At 40.9% G+C, this 14,584-nt stretch overlaps 1 protein-coding gene across 1 annotated transcript in view; it reads right to left on the bottom strand.

Annotated features, from left to right (window-relative positions):
• Positions 1 to 657: 657 nt before the first annotated feature.
• The window catches only part of NKD2 (NKD inhibitor of WNT signaling pathway 2), a 420,097-nt gene continuing 406,170 nt past the window's right edge, over positions 658 to 14,584 (bottom strand). The window contains exon 7 of the mRNA XM_044065142.1: positions 658 to 2,054. Coding sequence (XP_043921077.1) covers positions 1,471 to 2,054 — 584 coding nt within the window. The 3' untranslated portion in view covers positions 658 to 1,470. The remainder of the gene's footprint in view (positions 2,055 to 14,584) is intronic.

Raw genomic sequence — 14,584 nt, 5'->3', positions numbered from 1 at the left:
CTTCATGCATTTATACTGAAAACTGGCACAATTTACTGCAACTTCTAAAAACAGATAACTCAGTGCTCTTCTTTTGTTTACCAAAAGTAAGCATTTCAGCATTTCTTAGATGAGGTACTCAATGAAAGTTGCTGCACTGAGATTCACTCTCTGCCAGGTGATGTGCATGACTATGGGCTTCCAGCCCCCCCCCCCCCCAGTCTCTGTCTCTCTTTTTCTTTCCCTTGCCAGTGAAGGCTAGCTGCTACCTTTAAAGATCTGGCAACCCAGATCCTTGCTGATGTCACAGTTTTATACCAGAAAAAAAGGCAGCATCTTTGTCAGCTATAGATCATGATCTAGTAACTCTAACCATGCTGAACATGAGAACTTTCCAAATGGCATACTCTAAAAGCAGATCCAGCTATGTGACTGAGCAGAAAGAACTGTGATTTATGAGCAAAACAGTCAACCAAAACCTGCACAGATGTGGTTGGCAAGGGCTAAAAAAGCACACTGCCCAAAGGCTCATAGCTCCCCTTTTGTAGAAGAGGCAAAATGTGAGCATCACAGGTAAATACCAAGGTGCTCTACCCACTAAAAAAGGCTCCAAGAAGTAAGATCACATTTTCATTCACAGGGAATGCAGAATCTTTCCAGTAAGCACCACACTAAACAAAAGAAAAATATATTTTACTGTCACACACTACTTTGTTGATACTAAAACTGGAAACATGAAAGATCCCTTTAACAGTGCTAGGCATTGGTTTTAACACTATTATGTAAACATATGAATAGCTAAACAAATCTAAAACAGCATTCTGCTACAAAAAGTGACAGGGAAATAATGTAATATTTCTTGCATTAATATATGAATAAATTATACTTTCTTAAAAATTATAACAAATGTGTTACATTCAGTCCAAGTGTAATATATGCTCACAGGATAAATCTATCATAACGTCAGTATTTTTATAGGAGGCAACATTTAAGATCCTGACACAGAAATGAGGTGTGCGCTGCATGTAGATGGAGCTAAGACTATCTGGCAGCAGTAAGGCCTCACGTTGAAATACACAAAAATTATAATTCATATTAGCTTTAAAAATATAAAATATCCAAGAAATAAGAGAACACAAAAGTTCTGTTAAGAAATGGCAGTGGTGTAACAAAAGTTAACAGTTTATGTCTACAATATATGCAGCTCACCAGCTGCTCATGTACCTGAGATCCATAGCTAACCAATCAATATATAAAAAAATGATACAGAGTATTAAGGAGTAACGTTGCCAGACAAAATGAGAGTAGAATTCTTCTTTAAAAAGAAACAAAACCCTCTCACTGAAAGAATATGGCTAAACGCCATCTCACTTTCTTTTCAGGGGAGTCTAACAACAGACAAGAAAATGAGTAGAATACTGCACTTGGTAAATAGCTGTTGATTTCACCCCTGTCTCACAGTCTGCCAAGGGAACAAAGTCCAATATGTGCTCATGACTGATAGTGGTGATAGTGATGGTGATGATGGTGTTCATGATGATGATGATGCTCATGTCTTTGAACCACAGGCATGACATAGCCCTCATTGGTTAGGACTGGTGGCAAATCCCTTACAATTTCATGCTCCAGTGCCATGGGCTGCGGATGAGTGGTTTTTGCTGGAGAATGTATATCTTTGACCTTCTGCCTGTATTTTTTATGGCTGTGTTGTTGTTGCTGCTGCTGCTGCAAGTGGTAAACATCCTGTCCTGATTGAGCTGCCTGTGACGGAGTAACTGGCATGTAATAGTTAACTACTTTGCTTGACTTGCCTGCACCACTAAGACTTGATACTAACGGAATTTTTCCTGCTCCCTTGGGATATTTGAAGAATTGCCTGTCTTGGCTTTTTGGCTTTTGTTGCATCTCTGCTGCTCTTGGCCCTTGCTCTCCTAGAGGTGGTGATGCATAGTCGATCAGCACTTGTGATCTGCGGTGTTGGACAGTGTGTCCTTCAGACTCCTGTGATCGGGACCGGCTGTGAGGATGAGGACTCTTTATGTGGTGTTCCTGTCTTGACTGTGATGGTGGTGACCCTAAAAACAGAATGGTGATTCATTTAAACTTTGTGAAGCATGAGTAATGTTAACTACTGTTAGGATATTTTTCAATGTAATTTTCCATAGATGCAAATGAGAAAAAAGTCTCAAAAAAGCTGGACAGTTTCAAATAATGTGCATAAATAGCAGCTACAAAAGATGAGGATCCTTAACATTCATTTCAGACAGGTTTCAGAATTGTAGAAGAAACAGAAAATTATGCACATCCTATTTATTGTTATTTCTCTAGCTTTTGTTGACTGGGTTAGCCTTACTAGGCCAGTGGCCTCATTTCACAAAAAAATCCAAAGTAGCATTCACACAGTACACAAGAAAAAAAGTCCCCTACACTTTTTGGCACTAGATGAAGCCACAGAGTTATCTGTGATGAAGAAAGAAATGGCAGAGTCTAAATAAAACAGCACTGGTGATGTCTAGATTGTCTACCATTGTGTCTTAACTGTCAGAATCTACAATGCCTTCCCTTCAGTCTGTTCAGATGTAGAAGATTCTGAGCAAGGACTGGAAAATGACATTTTGCTGCAATTGATTCAAAAATATGACCCAGATGATGGAACTGCAATCTCCTGTGGAGAGAGGATGGAATGTTCCCACCAGGATGATTGTGAGCTAGACGTCAATGTCAATGGTTATAAGGAAGCAAGTTGCAGTGCTACAGATATCATTTATGATTCTATTCTGTGCACAAATGAACACTCCTTATTGCTGCAACTAACCTTTGTCCCTCAGTCACTGTGACAATTCCTAAGATAACTTATGCTGATACTCATCAGTATGACAAAATTAGACCTACTGTCTATATTACTAAAACAACTAAAGGACCTTTTCAACACTACTCTGTGTAAGATATGACTGTGATTTCCTTTGGCTTTAAACTTGAAGACATCCTTTATTTCTTTATTTATTTCACTTGCATCCTGAGAACTTTGCTAGCTGAACATTTGAATCTTTTGAATTACTGCATTATTTTATGTTACTGGTGATGGAAAAACAAAAAAAAGCATGTACTTCTTGGACTGAATATTCTTATCAGCCTTTAAATCTGAATTAAACAAATGGTTGTTAGTCCAATTTAAAATGGACATTCTTGATGAAAAGGATATGCTTACTTACTTTTAGTTCTGTTTTTGATGTCTGCTCCATTAAAAAAAGATAAGGTTGACAGACATTGTGAAAGTTTGGGCAGATTTAAAAGTGCACAAGCATCAACTGTGCCACATTCCTAGTGCTATTACTACAAATGGTGTGAAAGATACAATGAGAAATTGTGGTAAAAAAATATTTTTTTTTCTGTGCCTCTGACAGTAACAAAAGGGTTATAAGGGATTAAAACTATAATGTAGTTCTTCATTAGCACTCTTCAAGAAAAATCTTGATGAGTGGACGGGAAATAGGAAATACACCCCGGGGATCACTTCTGTGTCTCTGCTCGACAGTGGCACAGGAAAATAACTTTCTTGGGTGGCGTAAGCCAGGGAACCTTGTTGGCTAGGTTTATGTAGGCCCTTGGGCCGATAGCCTAGTATCTACCTATGAACCTATGTAAAGCTAGGCTACCTAAGGTCCTCACACAGCAATAGCCTAGCAAGAACCTATGAATCAATGAACTATAATATGTTTTGTAAAACCTGTCATAATGAAGGTCATTTGTGGTTTGATTGCACTTTTATGGAAAATAATTCTGAGACTACAGGTGCTCCCCTACCTACACCCTTTCAACTTATGAACTTTCAGACTTATAAAAAAACGTGTCTGAAGTTCGACCGCCATGCAAGAGGTGGAGTTAGCAGTCAGTTTTTAGCCTGTAAACAAACACAGCGTACTGTACTTGTCTCTCTGTGATATGACTTCTTCTCTGCACTGTAATTTATTACCTTGAACACTAGTACTCTACCCAAGACGAGTCACTGTACCGTGGTTATTTTTACAATCTTAATACAGTAGCACCCCAACATGCCTCCAAAGAGTGAGACAGAAGCCAGTAGTAGTGGTGGTGAATGCAAGAAGTGTCATAGTATTACCATAAAAACTAAGGTGGACATAAAGCGAAGCGACTCGGGTGAGAAAACTGCAAACATAAGTTCACTTGGAATGAATCGTTCAACTGTTTCAACAAATGTAAAAGACAAAAAACACATTATGCAACATGTGAAATGTTCTGTATCAATACACTCCATGACAATTAGTAACAGACGAGGTGTGGTGATGGAAGAAATAGAAAAACTATTGAGTGTGTGGACGGGCGGCCATAGTGGTGCAGCGGTCAGCGTTGCTGCGTCACAGCAAGAGGTTCTTTGGTTCGATTCTCGGCTGGGCTGCCTTCTGTGTGGAGTCTGCATGTCCTCCCTGTGGTCGCGTGGGTTTCCTCCGGGTGCTCCGGTTTCCTCCCACATCCCAAAGGCATGCAGTAGGTGGACTGGACACTCTAGATTTGCCCTAGGTGTGAGTGTGTGTGCCTTCTGTGGAAGGTTGGGCGCCGGACTGAAAACTCGACACCGTAAAACTCCACTGCCAATCATGAGCTGACAGATGATCCGCTGTGGTGACCCCTAACCGGGAAAAGCTGTAACAAGAAGAAGAAGAAGAAGATTGAGTGTGTGGATGGAAGACCATTATCAGTGCCACATACCTGGAAGTCTTAATGTAATTCAGCAGATGGCCATAAGTCTCTTTGAAGATTTAAAGGATAAACATGGTGACAGTGAGAGCATTAGTGAAGAAACATTTACAGCTAGCCATGGTTGGTTCTATAAATTTAAAGCTTGCTCAAACATGCACAACATAAAGGTGGGTGAAGAGGCTGTCAGTGTGGACATGGTAGCAGCAAAGGAGTATCCCAAGGTATTGTTGGCAATTACTGATGACAGAGGTTACCTACCAGTGCAGATTTTCAATGTCGATAAGACAGGGCTGTACTGGAAGAAGATGCCTGAATGTACATATATTACAAAAGAAGAGAAGTCAATGTCTGGGTTAAAGCATCAAAGGACAGATTTACACACTCCTGTTAGGCGGAAATGCTGCTGGTGACTGCAAAATTAAACCTATGTTAATCTATCATTCCGAAAACCCCAGGGTCCTCAAGGCTGTTGTCAAAGCTTCACCTCCTGTTGTGTCGAAGTCTTACTGTAAAGCATGGATGACAAAACCTCTTTTTGAAGATTGTTTTTTCCATTCCTTTTCACCCGAGATAGAAAAGTTCTGCTACAACAAAAAAGCTGCCCTTCAAGATCCTGCTTGTCCTAAACAATGCCCCAGGTCAACCACCATTCCTGGACAATTTTCATGAGAACATCAAGGTGGTGTACCTACCTCCCAATACCACCTCTGTCATTCAGCCAATGGATCAAGGTGCTACAGCAACTTTTACGGCTTACTACCTGTGCAGAAATTTCACACAGGCTGTGAAGGAGACAGAAGGGGACAGTGGAGTGACACAGAGAGTCTTATATGAACTCTCTCATCTACAAGGCAATTAAGAACATTGACGCTTCCTGATGTGAGGTAAAGACTATCACCATGAATGGTGTTTGGAAGAAGCACTGCCCACAACTTACAAACAGCTTGAATGTAATTACAGAGACAGTTACTTCAGTGGCCAATGAGACGTGGAACTGGGCAGGCAACTGCAACTGGAAATTGAAGAAGAAGATATCCATGAAGTGTTGGAATGCCACAGTAAGGAGCTGAGCAATGAGGATTTGATGGAGCTAGAGTCACAAAAGGCCCATAAGGAAGTCACAGACAAGGAACACAAAGCTGTGGAACCCAAGAAATTCATATGTAAGCAGTCTGGCTGAAGATTTCAACATGATTGAGAAGGCACTTGCTTCTTTTGAGTCTCAGGACCTAAACACTGAAAGGTTTACAAAAGTGTGTGCAGTTATTCATGAAACTATTGCCTGCTACAGGAAGACTTATGAGGATTAGAAAAAATTAGCTCTGTAGACATCTTTTGATAGACATCTCAAGAGAGCTGAGGTGGGACACAATACGCAAGAACACAAGAACAAGAACCAATGGATCTATGTCCACAGGAGGTTCTTTGAATATTCCCAATTCCTGATGGCATTCCATCTGCACAATCACAACCATCCTTTACCCAAGTATTGTGTGCAGTATTATGCTATTATACGTTAAAGTACTGTTTAAGGTTGGTAAAAATACACTACTGTCAAAAAATACAGTGCTACTGTCAAGTATTAAGTGGCTCCTAAAGACTCCACTAACCACTTTTGTTGTACAGTGTGACTATTTCTGTTTATGATTACAGTGCAGTATTTGTCTCTTTATTGTGCATATTTTGAGCTTTTTGGTGGTTACTGGTACAATTTTGGTGCTTTTTTGGTGGTTACTGGTACAATTTTGAGCACATTCCATTAATCATCAAGGGTGTGTTGGACTTATGAACATTTTCGACTTACAACAAATCCCCAGGAATGTAACCTGTTTGTAAGTAGGGGAGCACCCATATTCTTCCTACAGTAGAAGCTGAGACCCTTCCTACATTGACCAAATGCCATTATTCTGGATGAGGATCAATACGATACATCATCTGACCAATCCTACAACTCTGTAGAATTTCCCACTATCACTTCTAATCTAGTCATAATCAGAAGTGTGGCACTCTATATTAATAGTTGATTCCTTACAAATTAACAAATAAATTGATGATCAATCACAAGAGGGAGCTGTTAGAAAGAGGATATAGGCTAAAGTTGTTAGTGCTATTGACTGAAAAAGGGAATGGATACTAATGTAGTTGGGCCCTAAACAAGAACTGTATAAATAATGACTTCTGCCACTTAACTGTTTTACATTACTGTGAACACATACAGACTGAATTATATTATTTACTTATTAGATGTCAGATACCTTATATCACAACAATGGTTAATTGTTATGGGGTTATAAAGTTTTATGGCCATTTAGGTCAAATTCTTGTCCTGGAATTGTCTTTTTTCAAGTGGACATTCTGTTGTCCATATTCTAGGTGTTACTATAAGTAGACTGGGATACTTAATGATAAGTGATACTAAAGTTCAAAGGTAATTATCCAGAATTATACTGGTTTATGACTTTACTGAGTGGAAAGAAAACATAGATTTTTTGAGGTTATTGGAAATTAGACTATAGTCAACATGGCTGATGATGACTGCAGCTGTAACAATAGGAAAGGAAGTAGTAAGTGTTGTCTTAACATGATATTATTAGATTTTGGCATTTGTGGACTGGCTCAGTTAACCAGTACATGCATATTTGTGGTTCTTTTAAAATGATATAGATTACATTTTACATTCTGATCCTGTGCAAGATATTTCTGAATGTATTAGTGTTGTTGAGTTTTTAGATAATTTGGCTATTTGGGGGACTTTGGGTGACAGCCTACACATTATAAAAGAAGGTAAGGGGACTAAAGAAAACATAATGCGCTATCTACAAAATTATTTTCAATAAGTATGATCTGATCTTTTAGGAATGACAGAATCTTGGAATAACTGGTCAACATGGTATGGGTGTCTTATAAATGGAAATAGAAGACTTGTTTAAAGACTGAAAAGAAATGGGGATCCAGCATAAACAGTTTATCAAGTCTTATTACAACTATGTGATGTATGTGCCTTTACATTCTATCCATAACATTTTTTTTAACTGAAAGGGTGATGTATGAAAAAAAATAAAGACATTATGAGTAGGTTACTTAGGGGACAAATATTTGTTGGTGGTTAAAAGAAAATAGTACCACTATTCTTTCATAAGACTGTTAAGAGAGAAGAAAAATTAATATTCTCTTAGACAAACAAATGAAGGATGTGAAAACCCAAACAGGCATATTGACTGTTGTTCTTGAATTTCTTACAGAAACATATGGCAAAGGTGTGACTGCAACTGATATTGATCAGGGAATTAGAAAAAAAAAATAAGTTATGTGCTTACCATATCGTTCTATGTTTGTTGTCCATCTCGCCCTTCATTCTTACTGGATGGGTTCGGAGCCAATCCTCGGCTCCAACTCGGCCGAATTCACTACCTCGAAGTCTCCAACTTGGCTCATGCCAGAATAGGTATCCCATCATGCAGTGGTGTAATTCCCCAGATCTTGTTTACTGCCAATCATACAATGTGTCTAAATTAATAATGTGACATTAGGTAGAGAAATAACAAGGAAATTAAAAGCAGCTCCTTTATTAAAGAAGAAAGATCTCTCATCTAGGTCCTCTAGGAGTCCTTGGCTGGGGGAAGGTGGGAGGGTCGTAAAAATGAAGGGCGAGATAGACAACAAACATGGAATGTTATGGTGAGTACATAACTTCTTTATGTTATGTTGTCCTATCTCGTCTTCATTCTTACTGGATGGGACAGCGTCCCTAGCACCACTTCCCTGGGTGGCTCACGGGAGTATACCTTTGAGCGCAGTGGAACCAAAGGAAGCCATGTCCCTGGAGGCCAAATCAACTTTGCAATGAGTAATAAAAGTATGGGGACTTGCCCACGTAGCAGCGGCACAAATACTGTACATTGACAATTTAGTTAGGTAAGCTGAGGATGTTGTTAATGCTCTGGTTGAGTGGCCTTTAACCTTGAAAGGTAAATCCCTGTTATTTGAGGTGTACATAAAGGTAATGCAATTTGAGAGCCAATTTGAAAGTGTAATTTTTGAAACTGACATGCTCTTTTTTGCTTCGGAAAAGGAGACAAACAATTGGTCTGTTTTCCTGAAATCTTTAGTTATATGCAGATAAAACCTAAGTTGTATATGCACATCCAACTGGTGAAGTTTGTATTCTGCCTTGTTGCTATGATTGGGAAAAAACAGTAGGAGCTCATTAAATTGATTTAGATTGGTTTGGGAAAAGGCTTTGGGCACAAAGGACGGATTAGTTAGTAGAGATACTCTGTCCTTGTGGAAAATTAAACATGGCGGCTTGATTGACAGAGCTTGCACCTCCGAGACTCTTCTTGCAGATGTAATGGCTACTAGGAGAATAGTTTTCCAAGAGAGGAATTTGAGATCACATGATGATGAGGGCTCGATAGATGGTAATGTTAGGTGAGTCAGGACAAGATTCAAATCCCCTGGTGATAGAGGTTCTTTTATGGGAGGTCTCAATAAACAAATGCCCTTCAAAAATGCTTTACACAATTTGTGTGACATCAGGTTAGGCGCATGTTCGCCAATGTGGAAATTAGAGATTGCAGCTAGTTGTACTCGAATTGTAGCTGCAGTGGAGCCTTGCTGGAAAATTTCTGCAAGAAATTCCAAACTTGAACTAATTGGGGCAGGAAAAGTATCAATGCTTTTTGCTTATACCCAGTAGGAGAACCTCTTCCATTTACTAGAAAATAACTTTCTGGTAGAAGGCTTGTGAGAGGATACCAAAATGTGTTTTACTGCTGGTGTGAAGTCTTGAAGCCTGTTTGGAAGTGGAGCAGCCAAGCTGTCAAACTGAGGGTCTGGAGAGCAGGATGAAACATTCCTGACATATGAGTCAGAAGGTCTGGAACTGGATCCAGAGCCCACGGTTTCTCCTCTAGGTGAGGCCAGAGAAAGGGAAACCAAATCTGACAAAGCCAATATAGGGCAATGAGAATCAGCCTGCTTCCCTACAATTTTGCTTTCTGAATGACTTTTGGTATGAGGGGAAAGGGGGGAAAGGCATACAGTAGTCCTGAAGGTCAATTGTGAACAAGTGCGTCTCTCAGTGTCTCCCCCAGAGGGGGGATTAGGGCAAAGTAGCTGCTGCATTTGGTACTCATGGGAGTGGCAAAAAGGTCACAGCAAGGCTGGTTCCATTTTTGGAAAATCTTCTCCGCTATGTTTTGGTTTAGAGAACACTCGTGAGGCATTAATATCGCCCTGCTGAGCTTGACCGCTATCACGTTGGATTTCCCCGGGATATGCATTGCTACCAGAAAATGTTGGGAAGAGATTGCCCTTTGCCATACTCTCAGCCCCTCTCGACAAAGGGGTATGATCTGGTTCCTCCTTGTTTATTTATGTATCAGATTACCAACATGTTGTCTGATTGGATTGCAATTGTTCCTAGTGGAAGAGAGTCCTGGAGTGCTTGCAACGATAGAAGCACTGCTCTCATCTCTAGAACACTGATGTGCAAATGGGCCTCATGTTCATGCCATGTGTCTTGGATCGACCTTCTCAGATAATGCCCCCCCATCTGAGATGCATCCATGGTCACCATAGCTACAGGTTGTTGTGGCACAAAGGGTCGCCCGATGGTCACATTGTCAGACCGAAGCCACCATAGGAGATCACTCTTGCATGACTCTGCAATTCTGACTAGGTGAGACATGGGAAGTTCTTGTAACAACCACTGAGCAAATACGAGCCATTGAAGAATTGTCATATGCATCCTGGGTAGGGGAACTAAGGTGATCATTGAAGCCATGGTTCCTAGGACTTTCAAAATTCTCTTTGCCTTCACCTTGTTTCTGGGTATTAGGTTGGCTATTTGTTGTCTGAGAACAGAAACCCTGTCTTTAAGGGAAAGCGGAGTAGGACAAACCCAGAATCATAGAGACCCTTAAGTCTACTTTCATGTTGTGGAAAAATAATGGAGAAGGTAATACTGGATAAGTTATTGTCAGAACTGGATAGGTTGGGACTTGAAACCATATATCAACATGCATATGTTGAAAATAGATCTATTACCACCTGTAACATGATGTTCTATAACAATATAATAACAGCTATGAATGAAAAATTGTGCTGTGATGTGATTTATATAGATATAAAGTCAGCATTTGACAGGGTCATACACACAACATTGATCAATAAATTAGTACAACTAAGTATTGATGTACTGTTGATAAGATGGGTAGCTGCTTGGCTTACAAATAGGAAATGGCAAGTATCACACACCAAATGGACAGATGAAATCCTTGGTTACAATCAAGGTGTCCCACAGGGCTCTGTCCTAGGCCCTTACTTATTTATATTGTGTCTTTCAGACCTTACATTTTCAACTGAGGTGTTCTACAGTCTATATGCAGATTACCTGAAATTGGGTAAACTGATTACAAGTGTTACAGATAAGGATTTCTGCAAAATAATTTGACTAAATTGACCATTTGGGCACAGGAGAATAATATGTTGATAAATACATCAAAAACTAAGCATATGAGAGTTAGGAGACATAAACTGAAAGGTGAATATTTAATACAGCACACAGTGACTGAAACTATAGACTCGTTTAAGGACCAGGGTATATGGGTAGATTCAGCTATGAGTTTTTCTAAACATATCAACCAATTGTCTAATGATAGTTATAGAACTATAGGTTGTATAAAAAGATTTATAAATCTGCTTGAAACTAGCATTTACTAAATGTTCAATGTGTATTATTATCTTGGAGCTTTTCTCCCCAGGCCTCTGCTGGAAATGGACATATATCCAGTCGGACTATCCCGGTCAACAAATGTAAAATAAATAAAATAAAATAAATAAATAAGCAAAAAATAAATAAATAAAGTCTAGGAAATCAAACACAATGAAGTCATTGTTTGTTAGTTGCATTAGACCCAAACTTGAGTATGGAATAACAATATGGAAACCATATAGGAAAACAAGCATGAATAAACTGGAAAGAGTACAGCGGAAATATACCAAGGGCATCCATGGATGTGAAAATCTAAGTTATTATGAAAGACTAAAATATCTGAACTTGTACAGTGTCTCTTACAGATATTTAACAGGAGATCTTATTCAGGGCATTTAGGGACAACTACCTCTGGGAATGTTTGGGGTTACCAAAAAGTACTAGAGAATCATCAGATAACCTATGTAGAAGGTTCTATAGGAATGAGAAGTGTACTAACTGGTTCTCTGACAGAGTAGCTGATGCTTGGAACAGGCTACCAAATTACATAAAAGCAAGTACTAGTTTAGATACTGTTAAGAACAGCTTGGACATTTATTACGGGAACAAGTGTTTTGGTACATTGGCAAGCTAGAAGAGCATTAATGCCCGTGCTTGAAACATTTGTATGTATATATGTATGTATGTATCATGGAGATGATGTCGAGATCTGTGCCTATGAATGTAATATGTTGACAGGGCAACAAGGCAGATTTTTGTAAATTCACTGTTATCCCTAACCAAGAACAAGTTTGAAGAGTGGTGTCTCTTGCCTGCTGAAGTAGATGCTTGGTGGTGGTAGTTAGGAGCCAGTCATCTTGGTATGGATACACTTGGAATCCCAGACATCTCAAGTGAGCCATGACTACTGCCATGCATTTAGTGAACACCCTGGGGGATGTAGTGAGACCAAAGGGCAGAGCTCGAAACTGATAATGACTCACTCCCAGCCGGAAACGTAAGTTACTCCTTGATGCTCTGTGGAGGTCTATTGAGCACGTCCAATCATCTTTACCAAAAAAGGGAAGAAATGGCTGCAGTGTCACCATTCAGAACTTGGACTTCTTCACACATTCATTTAATTTGCTGAGATCCAATATGGGTCTCCAGTCCCCTGTTCTTTTTGGCACTAAAAAGAATCTTGAGTAAGTTCCGAATCCTATTTGGTCTGCGGGGACTTTTTGGATGACTCTTTTGTCTAGCAACTTTTGAATTTGACTGGGTGGAACATCTGGGATTGTTCTGATCTGTGGGACAGGATGGCTAAAGGGAACAGAATAGCCAGCCTCTAGATATTACACTTTGTACCCACTTGTCTCTTGTGATATCTTGCCATTCTTCTGGGTACAAAGTTAACCGCCACCCAACTGCCTCCAGAGTAGAGCAGATGGGCCTCTTTTCAGGAGCCCTGTTAGGGCCGGCCGCGAAAGGAATCACAGTCACCCTGGTTTTGCAGATCCCCTCTGCCTCTAGGACAGACAACATCTACCATTACTGTCTCCCCCTGGGGAAGGGTTCACCTCATGCTTCTTGAAAAACTCCCTGGGATCTCTTGAACCACATTTTCCCACTCTTCTGACCTTTAGGGTAAGGTCTCGAAGGTACAGAAAAACGTACTCTAATGGCAGAGAGAGTTTTTCCTTCCTGCTCACATCTGGTGAGTGTGTCCTTGACATTGGGTCCATAAAGTGAGGAACCATCAAAAGGGGCATTGGTAAAGGTAGACTTGAAAGGCTCTGCAAAGTTACACAAGTGAATCCAGGAGTGTCTCCTTAGGGAAACTGCTGAACTCACTGCCCTGCTCACTCCATCCGCTGCGTAGGATATTAGTCTCATGGAGGAGTTAAAGATGGAATTTAAGGTAGATATCTGAGAGGTCACCTTTTCTGACACCCCCGCAGCCAATGAACCTTCGAGAGTATCTCCTAACTCCTTCAGGAGATCTCTTTGTAGTCTTGCAAAGTGCGTAAGGTAGTTCAGTGATATCAGGGTAAAAGTCACTGACAAAAAAATACACTTCCTGTATCTGTCCATCGTCTGGGTGTCCTTGTTCAGTAGATGGACAGATGAGGATGCTTCAGAAAGTTCCTTCTTGGTGGCTGCTGCCACCACCATAGCATCTACAGGAATGCCTTTTGTGAGAAATTCTTTTTCAGAAGGGGCTGATAAGAACTTATTTAGCCTCTGAAGGACTGGTTCCATAATGTCTGGTGACTCACACACCTTTCGACTAACCAACTCCAATAGCTCGTTGAAAGGTGGAGACACCCAGGAGGCTGAATGTTGAGATCCAAAAGCCTTCAGGTACACCGACTCCTCATCAGAAGGGTTGAGTGTTTTCCAGCCATCTCTCTGTTTCAGGATTTCTAGGATATCTGCAGAGGATGATCGTGGGGACCCTTCTGACTCCTCAAGGTCAATGTCAGAGGTGTTGGACTCATCAAGGGAGTCTATATGCTTCTTCTTGCATGTTCTTTTTTGAGGAACCTCCTCAGAAGGGCATTCTGGGGAGGTCCCGAAAGAGTGGGTTCACCCAATGGGGCTCCCTGAGGCTCTGAATCTCTGCTGTCTTGTGGATGGGGTGGGTGCTGTGACAGAAGCCGGTGCCTTGGGGGGAAGAATACCAGTATCCTTGTGTAGAGCTGCAGGTGGGGACAGCACACTTCTCATCAGCTCAAAGGCAGATCCCCCCTGCTCTGAGGACACTTCCAGTTCTGAGGAAACAGAGGGAATCCCTGGCTCCACAGAGATCAGCTCCGAGGCTGATGTAGGAGCCGAGCTGAAGCTCAGAGAGGTAAACTCAGAACTGAAGAAACTCGGCTCCGAGCGTCCCCCCTCCCCCTGAAGCCGAGTGGAGAACTTCGGCTCCTAGACACCCAAGACGGCACCAAAAGTGTCGCAGCAGGGATCGGTTCCGTAATCTCCTGAAGGGGTCTTGGAACCGAAGAGTTTACAGCAAGCGGTACATGGCATTCCGGCTTCGAAGATCCAGCTTGGCTCGGAGGAGGAATAGTCATGGATGTAATAGTCTTGGATGGCTCCGGAACCAGTTGGGTCGGAGCTGAAAACAATTTAGTCAGCGCTGGCGACTAAAAAAGTCTGAGCACCACCCTGCCCACGTCATCGTCT

The sequence above is a fragment of the Protopterus annectens genome, chromosome 3.part0 (assembly GCF_019279795.1).
Source record: "Protopterus annectens isolate FY-2018-M chromosome 3.part0, PAN1.0, whole genome shotgun sequence".
NCBI classification, from domain to species: Eukaryota; Metazoa; Chordata; order Ceratodontiformes; family Protopteridae; genus Protopterus; species Protopterus annectens.
This window is presented reverse-complemented; position numbering and strand designations above follow the sequence as displayed.